This window comes from Pelodiscus sinensis, chromosome 3 (genome assembly GCF_049634645.1).
Source record: "Pelodiscus sinensis isolate JC-2024 chromosome 3, ASM4963464v1, whole genome shotgun sequence".
In the NCBI taxonomy this organism is placed as follows: domain Eukaryota; kingdom Metazoa; phylum Chordata; order Testudines; family Trionychidae; genus Pelodiscus; species Pelodiscus sinensis.
Window position 1 is genome coordinate 96,590,166 of NC_134713.1, and position 25,147 is coordinate 96,615,312.

General features: G+C 44.8%; 1 protein-coding gene across 6 annotated transcripts in view; it reads right to left on the minus strand.

Annotated features, from left to right (window-relative positions):
• Positions 1 to 25,147, minus strand: part of AHI1 (Abelson helper integration site 1) — a 178,368-nt gene that overhangs the window by 96,807 nt on the left and 56,414 nt on the right. For all 6 annotated transcript variants that reach the window (XM_075924228.1, XM_075924227.1, XM_075924231.1 and 3 more), the window contains exons 16-18: positions 23,598 to 23,728; positions 22,132 to 22,272; positions 6,488 to 6,690 (exon numbers count right to left, since the gene is read on the minus strand). In XM_075924228.1, coding sequence (XP_075780343.1) covers positions 6,488 to 6,690; positions 22,132 to 22,272; positions 23,598 to 23,728 — 475 coding nt within the window. The remainder of the gene's footprint in view (positions 1 to 6,487; positions 6,691 to 22,131; positions 22,273 to 23,597; positions 23,729 to 25,147) is intronic.

Sequence of the window (25,147 nt, forward strand, 5' to 3'; positions counted from 1 at the left end):
CGTGCTCTGCGGCTTTGCTCCGTGTCTCCCAGGTCAGCAGACCAGGGATACGGAGCAAAGCCGTGGAGGACTTGGGCGTCCCCACCCCCATCTCCCTGGTCTGCTGGGGGGGGGGTGCAGATAGTGCGCCCCCCCCGCCAGCAGACCAGGCTTTTCTTGCCTACCCCTGGGGTAGAGCAGCTGGGGGCTTCTGGGTTGGTCCCGCAGCGCTGCTCCGGACCAACCCGGCAGCACCCTAGCTGCTCTGCCCCAGGAGTCCTGATTCAGCTGCTGCTGGTCAGTTTCATCAGCGGCTGAATCAGGATGCCTGAGGCAGAGCAGCTGGGGTGCTTCTGGGTTGCTCCAGTAGCGCCGAGGAGCCACGCTACTGGAGCAACCCAGCAGCACCCCAGCTGCTCTGCCCCAGGCGTCCCCAAGTCAGCTGCTGCTGAAACTGACCAGCAGCTGACTACAGGAAGCCCGAGGCAGAGTTGCTCTGCCCCAGGCTTCCTGGAATCAGCCGCTGATCAGTTTCAGCAGCAGCTGACTTGGGGACGCCTGGGTTTCTTAAGTTGAATCTGTATGTAAGTCAGAACTGGCGTCCAGATTCAGCTGCGGTTGAAACTGATCAGTTTCAGCAGCGGCTGACGCCAGTTCCGACTTACATACAGATTCAACTTAAGAACAAACCTACAGTCCCTATCTTGTACGTAACCCGGGGACTGCCTGTAGTATGAAATCTTCTCCCCATAACCACATAGTAAGAAATACTACACATTCTTCTGATAATGAAAAAAGATAAATTGGTATTTTTGCTGCTAACACAGTGGGAATTTTACTACATAGAGAAATTCAGTACAAAGGATTTTTAGTTACTTGCTATGTAGACACACACTTAGGAATTAAATGTTCTGTCGCTGAAGTTTACTTTGAATGGAAATAAATTATCAACATTAATCCCCTGAAGCACAGATAAATAGTAAGTGCTGCCAATGCATATCAATCCAATTTTTCTGAGAGGCAGAAGCCAACCATCAATGTTTGATTCACAAAGATAATTCAGGTGTCTTTCTTAAGCTTAGGAGAATATATAGTAACTCATGTTTCGGTCTTCACCGAGAAGTCTGGAGGTGTGCCTAACGTAGTGAATACAAGCAGAGAGAGGGTAAGTTTAGAAGATAGGATACACAAAGAACAAGTTAAAAATCACTTAGGAAAGTTAGATGTCAGCAAGTCACCAGGTCCTGATGAAATGCATCCCAGGATACTCAAGGAGCTGATAGAGGAGGTATCTGAGCCTTTAGCTATGATCTTTGAAAAATCATGGCAGACAGGGGAGATTCCAGAAGACTGGAAAAGGGCAAATATTGTGCCCATCTATAAAAAGGGGAATAAGAACAACCCAGGAAATTATAGACCGGTCAGTTTAACGTCTGTCCCAGGGAAGATAATGGAGCAGGTAATTAAGGAAATCGTATGCAAACACTTGGAAAGTAATAAAATGATAGGGAATAGCCAGCATGGGTTTGTGAAGAACAAGTCATGCCAAACTAATCTGATAGCTTTCTTTGATAAGATAACGAGCCTTGTGGATAAGGGAGAAGCGGTGGATGTCATATACCTAGACTTTAGTAAGGCATTTGATACGGTCTCGCATGATATTCTTATTGATAAACTAGGCAAATATAACTTAGATAGGGCCACGATAAGGTGGGTGCATAATTGGCTGGATAACCGTAGTCAGAGAGTTGTTGTTAACGGTTCTAAATCCTGCTGGAAAGGGATAACAAGTGGAGTTCCTCAAGGGTCTGTTTTGGGACCCGTACTGTTCAATATCTTCATCAATGATGTAGATATTGGGATAGAGAGTACTCTTATTAAGTTTGCAGATGATACCAAACTGGGTGGGGTTGCGACTTCTTTGGAGGATAGGGACATAATTCAAAATGACCTTAGCAAGTTAGAGAAATGGTCAGAGGTAAACAGGATGAGGTTTAATAAAGAGAAATGCAAAGTGCTCCACTTAGGAAGGAACAATCAGTTCCATACATACAAGATGGGAAGCGACTGTCTAGGAAGGAGCATGGCGGAAAGGGATCTAGGGGTCATAGTGGACCACAAGTTGAATATGAGTCAACAGTGTGATGCTGTTGCAAAAAAAGCAAATATGATTCTAGGTTGTATCAACAGGTGTGTTGTAAGCAAAACTCGTGAAGTCATTCTGCCGCTCTATTCTGCACTAGTTAGGCCTCAGCTGGAGTACTGTGTCCAGTTCTGGGCGCCACATTTCAAGAAAGATGTGGAGAAATTGGAAAGGGTACAGAGAAGAGCGACAAGAATGATTAAAGGTCTAGAGAACATGACCTATGAAGCCAGGCTTCATGAACTGGGCTTGTTTAGTTTGGAAAAAAGAAGATTAAGGGGGGACATGATAGCGGTTTTCAAATATCTAAAAGGGTGTCACAAGGAGGAAGGCGAAAATTTGTTCCTCTTGGTTTCTGAGGACAGGACAAGGAGTAATGGGCTTAAAGTGCAGCAGGGGAGGTTTAGATTGGACATTAGGAAAAAATTCCTAACTGTCAGGGTGGTCAAATATTGGAATAAATTGCCAAGGGAGGTGGTGGAATCTCCCTCTCTGGAGATATTTAAGAACAGGTTAGATAGACATCTGTCAGGGATGGTGTAGACGGAGCTTGATCCTGCCTTGAGGGCGGGGGGCTGGACTCGATGACCTCTCGAGGTCCCTTCCAGTCCTATTATTCTATGATTCTATGATTCTATGATTTTACTAAATACAGTCCGGCTTGATCGCCTCATGCTAGTGCTGTGCACTGCTAAAGTTGAGACCAAGATTCAATTCTCTGCTCTAGTCTCCCATTCCCTGGGCTCAGAAGGATAGGAATGCATCCAAGGCTGCATGCTTTGCCAGGGGAAAAGGAGAGAAAAGGAAACTTCTTGTTTTCTTCGCTAATACTCTCCCACTGACAAGACAGAAGCAAAGTTGACAGGGTAAAAAGAGAGTAGCAAAGAAAGTAATGGCCACAACGACATAACTGAAAATTATTCCAAAGCTCATGAAAAAATATCCCAAGAATGGAGAAGACATATAAAGGAATAAATAGAATATATGCTTATATATAAAATCAGATCAACACCTAGCCCATATGGTTAATTTTTTAAGTGTTGATGCCTAACTTGTACAGGCAAAAAGCAGGCATGTGCAAGTTATATATGAAAAGCTTGCTGACGTATGGAAAAATGGGTAGTTTTATTTATAAGTTTTGTGTATGCATCTGCAACACACACATGGTAGGAAATTTACATAAACTAGATTATCAGGATACACGTAGACCCCTAATCACATGTAAAATTATTGATTTAAATGATAATGAAGTTTAACACTACAAAACAACCATAATTATTGTAACTTCCTAACACTCAAGTAAACATGATCTTATGTGTAAACATATAATTGAACAAGTTTCTTCAATTTAATGATTACCAAAAGAAAAAGCAGGTGAGATAATAGTAAACTTTCTGTAACAGAAAATATTTTAAAATCTAAATATTAGCAATGTCAAACTGACAAATGCATTTTAATTAAAAATGAAATCTCCATAAAACTATTTAACAATTGCACATATATTTCTGAACTAGCCAATTAGCCCATCATAAGATGGGATTTTCAGGTCTCTCCTTCACATCGGTCTTCTCTCCTGAGCCTCCAGTCTCTCACTCCATGTCTCTCTCTCCTCCTCCAACTGCCTCTCCCCACCTCTCTCTCTCTCAGCTCTCCTCCCCCTCCTGCCTCTCACTCGGGGGACTGCAGAGTCCAAATGGCCTTTTGGGCTCAACACTCCCTGTGCTGCATGGGGAGTGCGGAGCTCAAACAGACGCTTGCGCCACTTGTTCTCATGCAGTGGCCCGGCTGAGCGGCGCAGAAGTCAGCCAAGCGCCATGGCAGGAGGCGAAGCGGTGACATTCATGGCCAGGGAGTGGGGCCTCGAGCCGTTGTCACGCCGCACATCACTGCCCCGCCCCTCTTCCCCTCCCACCGTGGCGCTCGGCTGCCTTCTGCACCGCTCAGCCAGGCTGCCATGGGGGAGCATGCGGCCGTTTGGGTCCTGCACTCCCCATGCAGCACGGGCTGCCCAGAGGGAACAGCCAGCGTTTCAGCAACAGCGCCGTCCAGAGGGAACAACCAGCATTTCAGGCAACAGTGCCCCCCAGAAGGAACAACCAGCATTTTGGTGTTACAGACTCTCAGATACTAGGGGTGTGTCTAGACTGCAGGGTTTTGTCGACAAAAGTGGACTTTTGTCGACAAAACTATACCTGCGTCCACACTGCCTTTGAGTTATGTCGACATAACGTCGACAAAACTCAGCAGTTTTGTCAACGTATGTAAACCTCATTCTACGAGGAATAACGCCTTTTGTTGACAGAGTTCTGTCAATAGAAGGCATTATTGCATCTACACTGTCCTTTGCGTCCACACTGTTATGTCGACAAAGCAGCTTGCTTTGTCGACAGAACTGGATGTAGTCTAGACGCTCTTTGTCGACAGAAACTTTGTTGACAAAACTTCTGTCGACAAAACCCTGTAGTCTAGACGTACCCTGGGCTACTATATACATGACTAGCCAATTAGCCCATCATAAGACGGGATTTTCAGGTCTCTCCTCCACGTCGGTCTTCTCTCCTGAGCCTCCGGTCTCTCTCTCTCTCTCTCTCTCTCTCCTCCTCCTTCTACTGCCTCCCCCCTCTCTCTCAGCTCTCCTCCGCCTCCTGCCTCTCTCTCTGTCTCTCTCTTTCACTTCTCCTTCCCCTCCTGCCTCTCACTAGGGGGACCGCGGACCCCAAATGGCCGTTTGGGCTACGCACTCCCCATGCTGCATGGGGAGTGAGGATCCCAAACGGACGCTCGCGGTGGCCTGGCTGAGCAGCACAGAAGTCAGCCAAACGCCACGGCAGGGGGTGAAGGGGGGGGCGGGGCGGTGATGTTCACAGCTAGGGGGCAGGGCCTGGAGCTGCTGTCACACCGCACGTCACCGCCCTGACCCCCTTCGCCTCCCACCGTGGCATTCGGCTGACTTCTGCACCGCTGAGCCGTGCCATCGCGGGGGAGCAAGCGGCGCAAGCGGCCGTTTGGGCTCCGCGCTCCCCATGCAGCATGGGCCGCCCAGAGGGAACAGCCAGCGTTTCAGGCAACAGCCAGCATTTCAGTGCCGCCCAGAGGGAACAGCCAGCATTTCAGTGCCGCCCAGAGGGAACAGCCAGCATTTCGGCGTTACAGACTCTCAGACACTGGGCTACTATATATAGGATTAGTATTAGTCATGTGAGTTTTCAGTCTTGAAAAAGAAAGCATAACTATAAAAATGAGCAGTCCCGTGGCACCTTCAAGACTTCCCAAAATATATAAAATCATAAGCTTTCATGGGTAAGATCCACTTCATCAGATGAATTGGAGTGGAGGGTTTTATGCACAAAAGCTCATAATTCTATATATTTTAGTTAGTTTCTATGGTGCCACAGGACTACTCATTTTTAAAGTTACAGACTAACATGGCTAACCTCTGAGATATTTTTAAAAAGCACAACTATGTAACTTGCCAGAAACATAATATAAACATTTATCATTTTTAAATAATGTCAAAAATTGCAATTATGTGTGTTCATTCAAGAATTGCAAAGTTCTTTTCCTGGTTCTAATGGAAAGATGTTAATCGCTTTTGCCAGAGATGTGTGGTAGCTTCACAATTTGTTTTTTGCCTCCAATTACATCAGAGTATTTACATATCAGTAGAACTTTGTTTTTCAAATTTAATTTCTGATCTCTGATTAACAATAGTCGAATAGAACTAAACCATATATATGTGTCTAGGCATAGACCTCGAAGCAAATCTGAAAGAACTGTTACTCCATATAAGGTTAGCTTTTGTGTGTCTTGAACAGTATGGAGCACAAAATAATTTTCTCTAATTAATATTAATACTTTTTGTGTAACTATTATGCACGTCTTAGAAATGGCACTATTTTTGCCTATGTTTTAAGTAGAAATATTACTATTACTAAAACTGAGGTTAGAAAATAATTTTCTGGAAATGCTGTGGATCCCAGACATTACTAGTTAAATTGAGAATCCACCAAATTTTGTTTTCTAACAAACAAAAATATGATGAAGATGGAGCTCTTTAAGACAGTAAATATATGTAAGTATGTAAATCACAGTAATGCTAATAGTTGTTGCCAAAAGAACCCGTGGTCACTGATGGGTGGTTAAAAAAAAGATACTAAAAATAACTTACATTTACATGATGTAGTCTCTGAACAAGCACGAAAAGTGCATTGGCAATAATGGGAATTATATTCATTCATTAAAAGGAGAGTAGATTTACAAACTTTGTACAGATATTCTGTAATATGTGCTTGTGCTATAAAGAATATAGGCACTGTATGAAAAGATTTTACAATTTACTTGGAAATATAAATAAATTTGACATACCATAACAGAGTCAAGTTTCTGCTTCACTTTCTGCATTCTCATGGATACTCTTGCAACACTGACAAATTGATCTGCTGGAGACACTGTTGAATCTTTCTGTGCCGAAATATGAGAAGAATTGCTAAGAAATTGTGGCCCTCTGAGTGTTTTTGATGCGAGTGACCCATTGAGATCTTTTACCATTTCAGCCTCCTGCTGTGCAACTGCAGAAATAACCAACATTAACATTTTAGATCAAGCCTTAGTAGTTCCATGAAACAAATTACACTACGTTTACAGGCTATATTAAATTCGAAGACTGTGCTGAACAAGATAAAGATACAATGATATACCAGGGGCTCTACATTAAAAGAAATTATTTTAGATTATACAGTTAAGCTAAGAAAGGACAGTTTTACAATTGCATAGGCAACCTTAATTCCATCCCTGATGCGTGCAATGAGGCAGAGATCTTGTGGCAAAAGAATAGCACATGATTATTGCCATTAAAGATTGAATCACAATGCATTCAATAAGAGTGCAAAACTAAAATTGCATGGGCAACTGTAAAGCTGGCATGACTTTGAAATCTAAACAACTTATTCTCTGCATGTAATTTAGTAAAACCAAATCTCATTATGTCTCACTATGTAACAAAACCTACAACACAAGGACTGAAACCTGAAATTTCACTACTGCAGACTTTTCCCTGGAGCTGTTAAAAGAAGCAAGTTGTTCTCCCTAGAAAAAGAGAAGCATTGATGACCCAATGGCACCATGACATGGGTCCAAGAGAAGGCAGGCCCAATTTAGTACCCTCTAACCCTCCCTATACCAGATGTAGTTAGGGTTATTGTCCAGCATGCTACCTCCAGAAAGGTGGATAGGTCAGGGGGCAATTTACTGGATCCCTGAGATATCCCAGGGGGAGTATCCCAGCCAGAGTCTCTCCCCACACCATTTTTACATCTGCTCTGGCAGCTCCTTGGTGTTCCCATTCACAATCTGCTGCTGCTGCTTCGCCACAGTAAAAGCACATCTACACTAAAGGAGAAAGTTGACTTAAGATACACAACTCCAGCTATATTACTGTATCTTAAATCACTGTCCACATAGTGAGAGGTCAATGGGAGCAAATGCTCCCATTGGCTTCCCTTACTATTTGAGAGCAGCAGAAATACCAGCACTGATCGGGGGAAGGTCCTTTCAGTTTGAATTAGCAGGTCTTCACCAGACCCTCTAAATCGAACCCCACAAGATCGACCATGGTAGCATCGATCTTCTGCGTAGTATAGGCATGGCCTAAGGGCCTAGGTAAATCTTTAGAAACTTAACATTCAGTTATTTTATCATGCTGTGAAAATTCTTCTGACACACATAAGCAAGAAAAGGGAAGTGACAATTTTAAACAGTTTATAATTTAGCAAAACCCAGATGGAATTTCATGGGACAAAGAAAAGGAACTTCTCTAGCCTGAGGGCTTTCACTTTGTCAAATTTCACAGCCCTTCTGCAAACAATGGAGATGTTATGAGCTTCTAAAAAAGAAACACAAGAATCTTTGAAAATGGAAAAAGTGTTAAGTAACCTAAATATAAAGGTCACTACCAGCTCTGCCTAGAAAAACAGGGCTTTAATGTATAGAGATATGAACAAGTGAAGAATAAATTATATATAACCTCAGTGAAATAATTTAAAAGCTAGCTGCAGTATTGTGAAGGTGTCAGTAGTATGGATTTGATGAATCTATAATTTAAGTTCAGTTAGTGTCAGAATATAAGCAACAATGTAGTAGTAAAATTCAGTGCCAAAACATAAAGAATTTAGCTGGCAATTATCACGTGTTCATATTCTGATTCTATTGACTCTCCATCAAATTTATAATAGAGATGCTACCGGAGAAGTCAAATATAAAATTTAGGGGAAATTCCCTGATATCATGATTAACAATGCAAAAGATTGTGGCCCTACGTGTCAGGCTCCCTCCTGCCACCTTCTCCTACTACTATAGTGTGCTTATAGAATCATAGAATGCTGGAACTGAAAGGGACCTCGAGAGGTCATCAAGTCCAGTCCCCTGCCCTTTCAGCAGGACCCAGTACCATCTAGACCTGTGTTTCTCAACTGGTGGTCCATGAACCACTGGTGGTCCACAGGAACACTGTCCAAAGTCACACGGTGTGAGCAGGTGCCGTTAGGCTGTTTTACGCCGTTTTCACAAGCATCATCCATAGCGTCACCTAGGACGCAACCGCATTGTGTTGCCAGTAACTTCCGTCTGAGGCTCTGGGCGTCAGTGTAGCTGCCGCCATCATGCTGAGTGGTTGCTGTGTCGTTCGTCCTGTGCTTCATGTGCTGGAGGTGGTCCATGAACATTTTTTGATTGGCCTGGTGGTCCATGGACTGAAACAAGTTGAGAACCACTGATCTAGACCATCCCTGATAGATATCTATCTAACATGAACTTAAATATCTCTAGAGATGGACATTCCACAATCTCCCTGGGCAACTTATTCCAGTGTTTAACCACCCTGACATTTAGGAAGGCAAGTTCAGCCTAATGTCCAGCCTAAACCTCCCTTGCTGCAGTTTAAGCCCATTGCTTCTTATCCTATCCTCAGAGGCCAAGGAGAACAATTTTTCTCCTTCCTCCTTGTGACACCCTTTTAGATACCCGAAGACTGCTATCATGTCACCTCTCAGTCTTCTCCTTTCCAAACTAAACAAGCCCAATTCTTTCAGTCTTCCTTCACAGCTCATGTTCTCTAGACCTTTAATCATTCTTGTTGCTCTTCTCTGGACCTTCTCCAATTCTTCCACATCCCCATCTTTCTTGAAATGTGGTGCCCAGAACTGGACACAATACTCCAACTGAGGCCTAGTTAGTAGAGTAGAGCGGAAGAATGACTTTCTCATGTCTTGCTCACAACACTCCCTGTTTATGCATCCCAGTTTATGCATCCCAGAATCATGTTTGCTTTTTTTGCAACAGCATTGCACTGTTGGCTCTACTTCTATAGATTTGACTTCTCTCTCTCTCTCTCTCTCTCTCTCCCCCTCCCTATCATCCCTGTTCAAAGACCTCCAAACAGAGCAGCTTTTCTCATGTCTTGATCCCATAATTCCCTCTTTCTCCCTTTACCCACACACAAGCCTGACTTCCTCCGACTGTTGATATTCACCATATTCTTATACTGAGCTGATTCAGCACAACCCTTAGCCCACAGTAGTTTTCTCTAGATTGTAGTATTAGTAAAACATGACCTTAGTAAAGCTGTCCTACACAAGTCAAGAAAGACAACTGGCACTGAATTTACACAATTAATATATTTTCTAACTTCCAATTATTATATTTTTTACACAAAAAAGATATATTACAACTGATTAACATAGCTGCAAGTAGCAATAGAGAAGAATATTGTTTCTCCACATGGTAAGGGGAGATAGTAAAATAAACCTAAGTTGAGATAAAGGAGGGTACGTCTACACTACAACGTTAATTCGAACTAACTTAGTTCGAATTAGTTAATTCGAACTAAGCTAATTCGAACTAACGGATCTAGACTAAAAAACTAGTTCGAATTAGCGTTTTGCTAATTCGAACTAGCATGTCCACACAGAGTGGACCCTGAACTGGGCTTAAGGATGGCCGGAAGCAGTGCCGGCAAGGCATCAGAGGAGGACTTAGAGCGTGGAGATGCTGTCACAGGCTAGCCCAGGGCTGCGCTTAAAGGGACCCGACCCCCACCCTGGACAGACAGTTCTCAGGGGTGCCCCGCTTGCAAAGCAGTCCTGGCTTCGAGTGCCCGGACTACCCACACTGGGCACATCACACCACTCGGCCATCAGACCGGCTGCACTTGCCGCAGGCTGCCATCTGGGGAGACGGGTCAATTGGGGGGCTGCAGGAGAGCTTCCACCCCCAGAAGCCCGCAGAGCCAGCCCAGTCCTCCCCATCAGGGGCTCGTGCCCCAGTCCTCCCTCACCTCCTTCCACTTACCCTTCCCTAGCCCCTCCCTAGTCCTTGATGTACAAAATAAAGGACACGTGTGTTCAAAAATAGAAACTCTGTTTATTTAACAAAACTTGGGGAAACTGGGAAAAGGAGGTGGGAGAGGGGAAGAGAGAGGCTGGGAGAGGGGAGGGGGAAAACTGGGAGGAGGGAGCTGAAAGGGGGAAGCAAGGGAAAGGAGGGGGTGGGGAAACTGAAGGATCAGGGGTGGGGATCTCACCGGGCCGACCGCCTCCCAGTACAGCGAGGGAGGGGGCCTCGGCGTCCCCGGGGGGATGGGGTGGAGGGTGCGGAGGTTGAGGTGGGGGGTGTGGACATTGAGGAAGAGGTTGTGGGGGTTGAGGAGGGAGAGGTGGAAGGGGGAGCAGGAGTGGGAGGAGGGACAGCAGTTGGGGGGGCAGCAGGTGCAGGACCAGCACGGGGCACCATGCTCTGCAGCAGGAGCTGCAGGTTGGTGCTCAGCCCTCGGAGCTCAGCCAGCAGCTCGTGGCGGACCTGCAGGTCTTCCCGCATCCACGCCCGTAGTGTGCGGTGCACGGCTTGCAGGGCCCCAAGGTGCTGGTCCCAGTATTCCTGCTCCGTGCTGGCGGTCCGGAGCAGGCCGCGGGTGCGGGAGCATGTCCCGGGCGGGGTGGTGCGCCCTGCACGAGTAGCTGGTGCAGCTGTAGAGAAAAAAGAGAAGTGGTCAGTTCTCCCTGGGGACGCAGAGGATGATGCCCAGCCCCCTCCCCAACTCCGCAACGTGAGGGTGACCATGTCCTGCACCGTCACAGCCGCTGTGCTTGTACAGAGGCCATGGTCAGGATGTCTGGCTCTCCCCGGGACTGGGAGCTGCCCCAAGACCGCGCCCATGTCCCTGTGCCATGTATAGTGTGGCCGGGGCGGCGGGGGGGGGGGGGGTGGGAAGATGTCCCCTGTCTCCGTGTAGAGGGGACATGTGAAGGGAAATCATCCTGCTGGGTCCTGCCCCGGGGTCGGGAGCATGTCACGTCTCTTTGCACAAGCATGTGCCTACTGGGCAATGGCCCCTGGGTGTCACGCAGCTGGAGCCACCTGCCCAAGGGTGGCATGGCATGTGCTCGCACGTGCACAGGTGTCTGCGTGATCCGTGGAAGGCATGGCCCACGCGTGGTCTCTGGTCTCCCTCCCACCTCCCCCCCGAACTACTTAATTCAAACTACTTACCCGGTACGGTCTCCCTGGACGACGCTGCTGGCGGTGACCCTTCTGGTGTGCCCAGGTCAGGGCCCTCTGGTTCCGGCTCGATGTCCCCCGGGCTGGCACGGACCGCCCTGCCCCCCAATAGTTGGTGGAGGGCAGTGAAGTAGGGGCAGGTGGCAGCCCCTGCAGCGGCGCCGCCTCTTGTGGCCCTGGCGTACGCCTGCCGCAGCTGTTTAATTTTAATGCGCACCTGCTCCTGGGTGCGCCTGTGTCCCCTGCTGGCCATGGCGGCTGCTATGCGCCCATAGACGGCCGCATTCCTCCTCCTAGTGCGGAGATCATGGACGTTGGGGGTCTGCCCCCAAACCTCAATGAGGTCCATGACCTCTGCACTAGACCAGGAGGCCGCGCGCCGTCTACGGCCCCTGGCTGGCCCCTGGGTGCTGGGGGACTGGGCAGGGGACGTCTCACTGGCACTGGCTGCCTGGCTCATCCTGCAGCCACTGGTTCGGGGCAGAGACTCCTGGCAGGGCTGGCTGACTCTAGTGCCGTCTGGCCAGAGTCTACCCCTTTAAGGGCCCGGGGCTGGGGGAGAGGAGAAGAGTTTTCCTGGTTGTGCCCAGAGAGGCCACCAGGGGGAACCTGGGAAGGGCTAGCCTCCCACTAGTTCGAACTAAAGGGCTACACAGCCCTTAGTTCGAACTAGCTAGTTCGAACTAGGCGTTAGTCCTCGTAAAATGAGGTTTACCTAGTTCGAACTAAGCACTCCGTTAGTTCGAATTAAGTTCGAACTAACGGAGCGCTAGTGTAGCGCCTAGGAAAGTTAGTTCGAACTAACATCTGTTAGTTCGAACTAACTTTGTAGTGTAGACATACCCGGAGAGATTATGTACCAGTAATTAATTCATGTTCAGAAAACTACCAACATACAGGAAAAAGTGTTTTCAGACATGGATTTGGATAAACAAGGGTTCTACTGCAGATCATTTTCATTTTAAAAAAGTCAATTTTCCAACACTTAAGGAAAAAAATAAAATTGAAAACACAAAGTACATTTAGATACACAAACTAAAAGATTAAGGATGAAGATTTAATTAAAAGTGCAGGATTCTAGATCAGTTGAAGTTACTAACTTGCTGGGTCCAGTCTAGCAAGTGCTCCCGGAAGTCACCAAGTGGTACAGCTTGGCAACTTGACTGTAGATTCTGAGTTTATAATTCAATTCCTTCTTTCTGCCAGTAGACTCTACTATTTCTTTCCCTCTGAAGACTAACTTCTTTTTCTACAGGTTAGACCTCCCTGGTTTGGTACCCTCAGGAACTGACCAGTCCTGAACAAGAGTTTGCAGTGGGATGTCAATTCTGGCTCTTATGCTTCTGGGTCCAGGCTCTCCAGAAGGGCTGCCAGTATCCCACCCAGGCTCCTCTCCTGGCCACTGGCCACGGCTCCCCTCACTGCTGCTGACACTGGCCACTGGGCTCCACTCCTGGCCTTCCAGCTGCTGTCTCAACTCCATTCCCAGCCCTGGCTGGACTCCTGGCTACCAGCTTCTCTGCTGCTGGCCTTCTCGCCAGCTCCCCTCCCAGCCTCCAGGACTCTCTCGTCCAGCAACATCCATGGTCCTGCTGAACCACAGATGTCGCCGGATCAGAGAATCCAGTTCAAAGAGGTTCAACCTATACTAAGGCTGCCCTGAGGTTTATCCAGACTAGCAGCGCACAGATAATTTAGAGAACTGTCTTTGAGAAAAATGTCTAAAGTTGACAACTGAACACTTTAGATATAGCAGATATCCTGCAGAAGCAGGCCTGGTCATGCAGAGTAAGATATTTCAGCAAAACAGCTCAAGGGCTGGGAAACTCAGGTTTTGGGAAAAGACTTTGGCAATATCCTTTGCAGGGCCATTAGGGTCCAATTAGGCAACCACATGGGCAAGCTGCCAGGTACCATCGTTAACTGATACTATCTTGATCAAAGTTGAGCCCATTTGCCTTTTAACCACACACTTGACTTTTACAGTTTCTAGACTGAGGCACCAGGATGACAAAGGATTTCAGTATTCCTTATTTAAATTTTGCCCATTGTAAACATTAAAAGATATCTGTAAAACAGCTGATCTAAGTCAAATTCTAGAACTATGAGAATCTTAAAAATGGTACCAGTGACTACAGCCGCTTCCTGAGTTACGAACATGTTACGGATCAACAGTTGGTCCGAAACTCAAAGTGTTCGTAACTCGGATCCCATAGAGTTACATGGCAACCGCACTGTTCATAGAGCGGATCGCCGTTCATCACTCGGATCCGCATTTACTACCACTTTGGTTGTAAGTGCGGATGGTCGTAAGTGGAGGTGGTTGTAACTTGAGGAGTGGCTGTACAATTAATTTTACTGTATAATTAACTCCTTAACATCAGTGCAATAAAATTGTCTTCTCCAAGTAAAGCAAATATTTTTAGTCCAAAATGGACTAAAAAGTTAGTAGCAAACTATGTCAGAATCTACCCACGCCCACAACCAACACATTATTATAATAATCTTTGTTCAACATGTGCTTTTTGAGGTATTATCTGAAAACTCATAATTTTCTGGTTTTAACTGTCCTAATAAAATGTGTGTGGTAACACTGCACATGAAGTTATAAGATTCCACTGTATGGTGTTCTTCACACATATTCCAAATTTAGGATGGCAAACAAAGAAAATGTGTTCTACTGAATTTGCATTTCAGCAGTAAACAGAATTATCAAGATGGAAGAAAAACAAAAGAAGCTCCAATGAGTTAGGAAAAAGAAGCAGGGAACAACCTTCTTTATAGATTCTCTGTTCCATGGTTCTTATTTGGAAATGTTTTTCAAGAAAGGGGCTGACACTATAAAAAAAAGACAAACATCCCAAGACACCCCTCTGCTCCCTTTTTCTATATCCTTACATTTACTGCATCAAAAGGGAAAAAGGAAGCAGCCACTGAATTGGAAAATGGGGTTCTAACCTAAGAAGTGGTTCAGTAAGACTGCCAAGTCCATGTGGTGAAAAAACTTCACTTTCAATTTAACTTAAGTTTAAGTTAGGCACCAGTTGCATTTCATCTTTATTTATCCTGTAACAATTTCTGACTTTAATAACTTAATATTTGTAGTCACTTAAAAATCTCATTGCAGTTTATAAATTCATTTCATTGTTTAGCTAATCCAGTTTGTTTTCACTGAACGGTTTAAATCTGTGTTTGGGGGCAACAAGATGAATTCATATTATTTCTATTAAAGCACTAAGAGATCTTATATACACCTGTTTGGTCTAGGAGAGAGTTAGGCAGTACAGGATACACATTTCTAGGGGAAAATCTAAGACTGGTGGAGTGTTGGGGTCACTGTGAAGTATGACCAAGACTGGTAAGAACGAATGTGTGGCGCGCTGGCTGGCTGCAGCACACAGACATTGCTGTGAGACTTACATATTGAAAGCTTTTTGTGAGTAATACAGACTGTAGGCTACAGTAGCAAAGCATTGTAAAGAGCACCACAGGATCGAGGCTAGAGCTGCCATAGTTACTCATTAGTTTGGATTGTACCTGGGATGCCATGTAGATTATGCCCCAAAGATTGAAACCTATGAAATAAATCTCAGTGCAATCTTTACATAACCTATTTAAGTGTTCAAAACTCAACCACATTTTCCATTAACTTGAACATGAATTTCCAAGAGGTACACAGTTAAATACCTATGAAACCTGTCTAATTCAAGAATGCAATTTTGTTTAATGCTTTCAGATACTTAATAGTTCACCTTTTCTAACATAATTTATATGCACATTAAACATAACCATAATGCAAATTAGTTCTCAGCTTTAATCTGACACGATAGGATATGTATTGCTTTCAGAAAATAATAGTTTTTGTTACTTTGTATAGCAGATAAAGGAAATGCAGTTGATCTAATCTACCTCGACTTTAGTAAGGCATTTGATATAGTACCACATGGGGAATTATTGGTTAAATTGGAAAAGATAGGGATTAATATGAAAGTTGAGAGGTGGATAAGCAACTGGTTAAAGGGGAGACTACAGCGGGTCATATTGAAAGGTGAACTGTCAGGTTGGAGGAAGGTTACTAGCGGAGTTCCTCAGGGATCAGTTTTGGGGCCAATTTTATTTAATCTTTTTATCGCTGATCTTGGCACCAAAAGTGGAAGTATCCTAATAAAATTTGCAGATGACACAAAGTTGGGAGCTATTGCCAATTCAGAAAAGGATCAGGATATCATACAGGAAGATCTGGATGATCTTGTAAATTGGAGTGATAGCAATAGGATGAAATTTAATAGTGAGAAGTGTAAGGTTATGCATTTAGGGATTAATAACAAGAATTTTAGTTATAAGCTGGGGACACATCAGTTGGAAGTAACGGAGGAGGAGAAGGACCTCGGAGTCCTGGTAGATTATAAAATGACTATGAGCCGCCATTGTGACGTGAAAAAGGCTAATACGATCTTGGGATGTATTAGGCGAGGTATTTCCAGTAGGGATAAGGAGGTGTTAGTGCCATTATACAAGGCATTGGTGAGACCCCATTTGGAATACTGTGTGCAGTTCTGGTCTCCCATGTTTAAGAAGGATGAATTCAAACTGGAACAGGTACAAAGAAGGGCCACTAGAATGATCTGAGGAATGGAAAACCTGTCGTATGAAAGGAGACTCAAGGAGCTTGGCTTGTTTACTTTAACCAAAAGAAGGCTGAGAGGAGACATGATTGCACTTTTTAAATATATTAGAGGGATAAATATCAGGGAGGGAGAGGAATTATTTAAGTTTAATACCAATGTGGACACAAGAACAAATGGATATAAGCTGGCTAGTAGGAAGTTTAGACTTGAGATTAGACGAAGGTTTCTAACCATTAGAGGAGTGAGGGTATGTCTACACTACCCTCCTAGTTCCAACTAGGAGGGTAATGTAGGCATACCGCACTTGCAAATGAAGCCTGGGATTTGAATTTCCCGGGCTTCATTTGCATAAGCGTGGCTCCTCCATTTTTAAATCCCCGCTCGTTCGAACCCTGTGCTGCGCGGCTACACGCGGCACGAACTAGGTAGTTCGAACTAGGCTTCCTAGTTCGAACTACCATTACTCCTCATTCCACGAGGAGTAACGGTAGTTCGAACTAGGAAGCCTAGTTCAAACTACCTAGTTCGTGCCGCGTGTAGTCGTGCGGCACAGGGTTCGAACGAGCGGGGATTTAAAAATGGCAGAGCCCCTCTTATGCAAATGAAGCCCGGGAAATTCAAATCCCGGGCTTCATTTGCAAGTGCGGTATGCCTACATTACCCTCCTAGTTCGAACTAGCGGGGTAGTGTAGACATACCCTGAGGTTCTGGAACGGCCTTCCAAGGGAAGTAGTGGGGGCAAAAGATCTATCTGGTTTCAAGATTAAACTAGATGGGTTTATGAAGGTGATGGGTTTGATGAGATAACATGATCTTGGTAACTAATTGACCATTCATTATCAGTGGGAAATAGGTCAATGGAGGGATGATAGGAGTTACTATAGAGAACTTTCTGGGTGTCTGGCTGATGAGTCTTGCCCACATGCTCAGGGTTTAGCTGATCGCCATATTTGGGGTCGGGAAGGAATTTTCCTCCAGGGTAGACTGGCAGAGGCCCTGGAGGTTTTTCGCCTTCCTCTGTAGCATGGGGTACAGATCACAGCTGGAGGATTCTCTGCATCTTGGGGTCTTCAAAGTATTTGAAGGCTTCAATATCTGAGATATAGGTGAGAGGATTATTCTAGGAGGGGTGGGTGAGATTTTGTGGCCTGCACTGTGCAGGGGGTCAGACTAGATGATCATAATGGTCCCTTCTGACCTTAAAGTCTATGAGTCTATGAATGCTTTCCAGAACAGTGCTGGGCCACAATTTAGGAAAGCATCCCCACTGAAGAAAATACTAAAGCACATGCTTAAGTGCTGTCCTCAAAAGGGACAGATTTGAGAATATGCTTAAGTGTTTTCCTGAACCCAGCCTCCAGCCAGTTTTTAAATCAAGGAAACATAATTATCTGTCGTTCTCTAGTGAAACTGCTAAATGGAATACATTTATTAATGGATCACAGGTTAGCATTAAATATTGATAATTAATTATGTCAATTTAATGTTTTCAGTAAAATCATGTAAATACAGTATATGGAGGATCTGAACCTCAATATAAAGTTAGGAGTGTTGTGAGCTTTTTTTAATATTATTCATTGTATTATCAAAAGAGTAACTAAATGGAAAATCTAATATTTTGCATTGGCTAATCATCTTTATTTCTCTATATTAAAAAAAGTTTTTCCGGAGGGACGACAGAGTGATGTCATCATATCACTCTGAGTCCCATCTGCCTCCTCCCTCTCTCCTAGCTTGAGCCCAACCCTCGTTGCTCTCTCTTGCCACTTAGAATTGCTATTTCAAACCAAGCCCCTACTCCCCTTCAGCAACTCCAACCCCACAGGGCTTTCAATGCCAAGAAACATGGCACAGTAGCTAGCAGACCCCACACTGCAGCTGTGACAGGCAGGGGGGAGGTTACGGTGCATGGGACAGAAGCCCGGGGACAAGTGCTAGTAGCGGAGGTCCCAGCTGGGCTTATGTGCCAGCAGTGGCTCTTGGGGGCTTCCCCGCCACCAGGCTTTTTGGGAGCCAAAGTGCAGTGCTTAACCACCTAGAGTCCGGCTGCTTCAGTGGAGACTCACCCATTCCCCAGCAGCTGCATTTACCAAGGCTGCCAGAGAACCCCCGAGCTGGCTGGGGGAGCTTCCACAAAAATCTATCTGTCCCTTCCCTGCCGCTCCCAGCAGGCAGGCAGCCTTGGGCTCTGCGGGCAGGGCTGGGGCAGTGAGCAGTGCAGGTAGGACCACATGGGAGAGAGGTCAGTACAGCAGCCCCCATGCTGTTGCTTTCCTCACCTCGGTAGGCTGCAGTGACCCAGAGTGCTGCATGAACATGGCACCACCTGCGCCTTGCTGCACCCCATAAAGGGTGGACAGTTACCCCATGAACTTCCTGGCTGCCGGGGTTGAAGCTGGGCCTGGAGCATGCCGCGGCCGGGAGGGGAGGGTTAGGATTAGCAGGGGAGAGAAAGGGCCCAGGCTGAGGGATGGAGGGAGGAGGAAGAAAGGACCCTGGCTCACAGGGGTGGGGAGTGAAGTAGGGAGGGAGAAGGGACCCTAACGGGTGAGGCTGGGGGGAGGAGGAAGGAGGCGGCACTGGGCTGGCACAGCAGACAGAATAGAAGAGGGTCCCGGGCTGGCGCGGTGAGGGAGGGAGAAGGAGCCTGGGGAGGAGGAAGAAAGGGTCAGGGCTGGTGGGGCAGGGAGAGGAGGAAAAAGGGGGGCTTGGGCTGGTTCAGTGCAGGGGAGAAGGGGCCCAGTCTGATGTGGCAGGGGAAGCAGGGAGAAGGGAGCCTGGACCGGTATGGCAGGGGAGAGAGAAGGGACCCAGGCTGGTGGGGGCAGGGAGAAGGGGCCTGGGCTGGTAGGGGGGGAGAAGAGGCCTGGGTTGGCACAGTTGGGGAGGGAGAAGGGGTCCAGACTGGTGGGGGAAGGGGAGGGAGAAGGGACCCGGGCTAGAGGTGGGGAAGGGAGAAGGGACCCGGGCTGGTGCGACCACAGATCAGCTCTCACTGGTGGCTGGAGGGGAGAGCCAGAGTTGCCTACTCCCCACAAGAGGGAGGTTGGCGAGTGCAGGAAGCTGGGGGCACAGTCCCCTTGTTAGCACAAAATGCAGTCATTACTTAACAGTGGATGAAAATTGAAAAAATCCAAAATATATTTTTGTGTGCACAAGGGTGTATAATATACTATTTATACACCTTTGTTGTGTCTGACATCATGAAAAAAGCTCTTCAACTAAAACGGTGGTGCTACTGAATAGTAACCAACAAAATTTAACATCAAGGAATCTACAGTTTAGAAGACTCAGTCCCAATTAACTCTACACTAGCGATAGTTCCTAGTTCTTTGTGATATCCCCCCCTCAAAAAAAAATTCTCCACAAAAATTGGAGATTTTCTGTGATGACAATACAATGCTGAACTTCTAGTTTGCATATTAGTGTGTCCCACTGCAGGGGCTGGCCACCCAAACATTACTGCTCAGGGCTGACAGTACCAGTTTAGTTAATATGGTGAGACAAATAACAGAGGCTTGGATAAACATGGTTCTACTGTGTATGTTTTTTTTTTTTTTTTTACAAAATATAAAGACTAAAAGATTTTCTGCAAAAACAAAAATTCCATATTTTTCCATAGAAACAGATTTCCAGGATCCCTGATGATAAAACACTTGCCTTGGATTCTGCTGTAGGCTTGAGATTGCCTATAGGGGACCAAATGAGATTACATTTTCCTCAATAATTAAACCATTTCTAAATTTAAAAAATTATTTTATATCCTATCAAGGATAAAACATTAATATTTTCATTAAACTGTGTATTTTGAGAAAATGCAAATTTGCCTGACTCCATAATCCAGCCTAAGATTGAAATGGGGTTTGAATGATTGATATGATATCACTAGCACAACGTAAGTTTTTGACGGTATGACCTGGAGTGGGATGTGATGATAGGTCTTAGATTCAAGACATCCAAAATCATGACAGAAAGGAAAGTTTGATGTTAATTCTGTACTGGTCTTAAAGGGTATATCTACACAGCAAAGTTATTTCAAAATAATAGCCCTTTTTTTAAATATCAGAGGGGTAGCCGTGTTAGTCTGAATCTGCAAAAGCGACGAGGAGTCCTGTGGCACCTTATAGACTAACTGAAGTGTAGGAGCATAAGCTTTCGTGGGCAAAGACCCACTTCGTCAGATGCATGTGCATCTGACGAAGTGGGTCTTTGCCCACGAAAGCTTATGCTCCTACACTTCAGTTAGTCTATAAGGTGCCACAGGACTCCTCGTCGCTTTTCCTTTTTTAAAATAACTTTCCCAGCATCTACACAGCCAAACCAAATGGCGGAGCACTTATTTCGAATTTGGTAAACCTCATTCTACAAGGAATAACGCCAAATTCGAAATAGCTATTTTGAAATAAGTGCTGTGTAGACACTTATTTCGAAATAGGGGCCTCCAGCCTTCCCAGAGTGCCCTGGTGGCCACTCCAGCCTCAACCAAGAACACTCCTCTCCCTCCCCCACTCTCTGGAGCCCTTGAAGGGGTAGACTCTGGCCACTGTGCCTGTACCAGCTCCAAGCCTGCCAGCCCAGAGCCAGCAGTCACTGCCCCGACCCAGTGGCCCCAAAACATGAGCCAGCAAGCCACTGGCAGCCAGACCTCCAGCCAGCTCTCAGGAGCCTGCCAGGGCCTGGAGATCGTGGACCTTATTCAGGTTTGGGGGGGATGCCCCCAATGTCCATGATCTCTGCACTAGATGGAGGAATGCGGCCGTCTATGGCAGGATAGCTGCCAGCCTGGCCACCAAAGGCCACATGCGAACCCAGGAGCAGGTTAGCATGAAAGTTAAGTTGGTCTGGCGAGACCCCCACCCCTGAGCTCTGAACTTCCCCTCCCTCTTCTTCCCCTTGTTTCCCCCTTCCAGCTCCCTCCTCTCAGGTTTCCCCCTCCCCTCTCCCACCTCCTTTCCCCAGTCTCCCTAGAGTTTCATTTCCGTCCCCCCCCCCCCCAGTTTTGATAAATAAAGACAGTTTGTGTTTAAGAAAAAATGTGTATTTTATTTTACATCAGGAAGCGTGTGTGTGTGGGGGGGGAGAAGTGTCAAAGGATGTGAGGGAGGAATGAGGCACAAGCCCCCAGTGGAACAGACCAGGGAGACTGTTAGTGGTCCTCAGGGTGGAAGCTCTCCTGCAGGGCCTCCTGGATACTGGCAGCCCCCTGATGGACCTCCTGGATGGCAGCCTGCAGAAAGTGCAGCTAGGGCTCGCAACAATGCGTCCAAGAGAAACACCAGAGTGCCTGGGGGCAGCTCCGGCTCCATGTTGCAAAGTGCTGTGGTGCCCCGAGTGAGGTCAAGCAGATCATGCAGAGACAAAATGCTTTGCTGTCCCTCATCGAGGTAGGCAAGCAAGTAGGGAAACCTGAGAAGTGGCTTTCCAAGGAGGTCCCTTTAAACACAGGCCTCAGATAGCCTCAGGCAGCAGCCACACAAAGACACTCCTGACCTGATGCTCTGCCAGACCTGGTTCCGGCCGGCCTTAAATGCGATTCAGCATCTACTCACTGTGGACACGCTATTTTGAAATGGCAAAATGCTATTTCGAAATGCATTGTGTGTGTAGACGTGTTATTTCAAAATAAGCTATTTCAAAATAGCTTATTTCAAAATAAGGCTGTAGTGTAGACATACCCAAACTGATTTAGAGATTGAAGAACAATTCCTGCATAGCAGATTTTGATTTTTTTGTTTTGTTTGTTTTTTTCAAAAGAACCTTTGCAAGTCACTTCTAAAAAACTAAAGAAACCATTACCAAAATTTTTATAAATTAATAAATGCTCTACAGTACCTTTGTAATCATAAATGTACACAATTATTGGCTGGTTTTGACCAAAGGCACAAAATGACACCATGTTTTCATGTGGATGAAAGGCGACATCTCGAACTGGAAACGTGAAAGAGAGGTCAGAATACATGGCTACTTGGTCACCTGCAAAGGGAAAAATGGTGTTCTTAATTTGTATTCTCATGAAAATCTGACATAATGCTGCAAATTAATATAATATCCACTCATCTCTCTATATTATATTTATATTAACAAAATTTTAGAGGATAGGATTTCATCCTTTGTATATTAAACTAGTTTATAACTTGGAAAGAATTATCTACTTAATTAAAAATTAAATGGCACATAAACATAATACTGTATGTGTGCTTGTATCTTTCTTGGACAATACTTGTCGTCTTCGTCATCGGCTTCAGTTATACTGACCAATGGAAATGGAAGCTGAGGACACCACTAGTTTCTAAACTTTTGGCCTTGATCCTGGACTCTATGAAACAATTTATGTCTAAAATTAAACAACTGCATAAGTCCTTTTAGGGTCAGTGCTTCTATTTACACATTCTCTTCCTACATTCTGCCTATTTTTGAGGGTTAATGAAAATGCCTTCAAAAATCTTCTGAATAGACCTGAAAGCCTAATGCAAGGTTTTAAATATTCAAAGTTTTAAATACCTAGGTTGTGATTTGATATAAAAGAACAAAACAGAAAGTCAACAACACCAAAATTCTGTTACTAATCATTAAATTTAATTTCTTCTCTGCTAAACCCAGTATTAAGCTTAATATATATAAGCTTATAAGTTTATATATAAATAAGTATATAAGCTTAATTTAGAAAAAAAATCTCTAGCTCTTACTTAATTGTGTGTTTTTTGAACTTTGTCCACAAAGATTCTTTTGTATTTTAGTGGTTATGAGGGAATTATCTAGTTTTGGGAACAATTCACTAGGAAGCCTAGTACTCCAACATCCATATGGCTCTGTATATCAATCATTCCCTTATTAGAGGTCTTCAATCAGTCAATTGTGCATATAAGATAAATAGCTCAATAGCCTGATCAAAAGCCCACAGATGTGAACAGAAAGACACTCAATGACTTCATTGGGCTTTGGATCAGAATCTTAATTTGCATACATAAATGCTTTGGTATTATATATGGAAAGGACAACAGAACAAAACACCAAACTATAAATCTTTAATTACTATTATAATTCTGAGATCCTACATGTGACTGGGATTTATTCCTATAAACAATAATTGTTAACTCAGAGCACATAACTAATAACATTGATATAGAAGGCAGACCTTACATTTTTACATGTAAGGACACCAACCTGAATTGTATTTTGCACCAAAATTATTAAAGGGAAAAAAAAGGGGGTTTTGTTTGTTGGTTTGTTTTTTTAATAAGACTCTTCCAGAGAGCTTGACAACCTAGCCTAATACTGTAAAATAAGTGATTGGTTACCTGTTTCTGGATTCCAAACATATGCTATACCATCTTCACTTCCAGAAAAAAGAAATGTCCCACATGGTGTTAAGGTACTGTGAATCTTCTCTCTATAGTTTGTGGCTCCTATGTATTTCTTTGTAGCCAAGCTAAAAGTAAAGAATAGTCTGAGTATGGCAGTTACTTTCATAATAGACAAAAATCTCCCGTAACTCATCTATGAATTTTCCACTGAATAAATAACATTAGCTCAATATCTCATATCCAAAGTAGGCATCAATGCACTCACACTTATTCATTGCATGTTCTATGTTCTCCCTCAAACTGTTCACTTTCCTGACTTCCATAATGGCATTTTTAACTCCAACAGTACAGAGAAACACTTAAACCGGTACCTTTGAAAATGGCAAAGGAATACCCAGATCTGGACAGGGGTACAAAAGCTGTTTTTGCATTTCCCTAATTCTGGGCAGATTGTTTGCTGGGCCAAGTAGAAAACATGTGGACTACCTTTCCCACTTTTGCCAACAAAATAAGTTGTACCCATGTAAATTGCCAAAATGAGCGGCCCCAATAGTAGACTGTGCAGATAATGAAAATATGATCGTGCAGTTCAATGAGCTTGGCTCCTCCTTCCCTCAGTGAGGCTTACATATGCCCAGGAGCTTTGCTGGATTCCTTGGAATTGGCTCCTTTTTGACTGGGGAACTGGTGGGAAGGTGGTTATACTCTTAAACCCCAACTACATATGACATCAAAATTATATATATTATATACATATGTAAATATGTATATATATTACAAAAAAATTGTACATGTTGAACCTCCGCAATCTGGATTTCCCTAGTCCAGCAACACCCTGGTCCAACATTGTCGGTAACCATGTGGGAGCACTCATGGGAACAAACTGGCAGGCTGAACCCAGGACTGTTGCCAGACTAAGGGGCTAGGGAAAAGCAGAGCCCCCGGCTGCACTGACCTTCCCAGGACCAGCAAATTCCTTGGTTCAGCACTGATCAGGGAGGCTTAGCCTGTATCAGCATGGCATCTGGGATCCAGTCATGGACCAACATCCCACTGTACTAAGGTCTATACAAAGAACCAATAGATAGTCCCTCCACACCAGAGATTACAATCGAAGGCCATGCCTATACTACAAACTTTGGGTGACAAGTTTTATTGGCTGAGAGCCACCAAAGTTTGTATATCATTTGGGCACATGCATACATGGTTGCTTGCATCGGCTGCACATACTCAGCAGGAATGCCTGTGTTGATACAAAGTGTGCAGATGATACTAAACTGCTTAAGATAGGTAAGACCAAAGCAGACTGTGAAGAGCTTCAAAAGGATCTCACAAAGCTAGATGACTGGGCAACAAAATAGCAAATGAATTTGAATGTTGATAAATGTAAAGTAATGCACATTGGAAAAAATAATCCCAACTATACATACAAAATGATGGGGACTAAATTAGCTATTACCACTGAAGAAAGAAATGTTGGAGTCATTGTGGATAGGTTCTCTGAAAATAAATACTCAATATGCAGTCAAAAAAGCAAACAGACT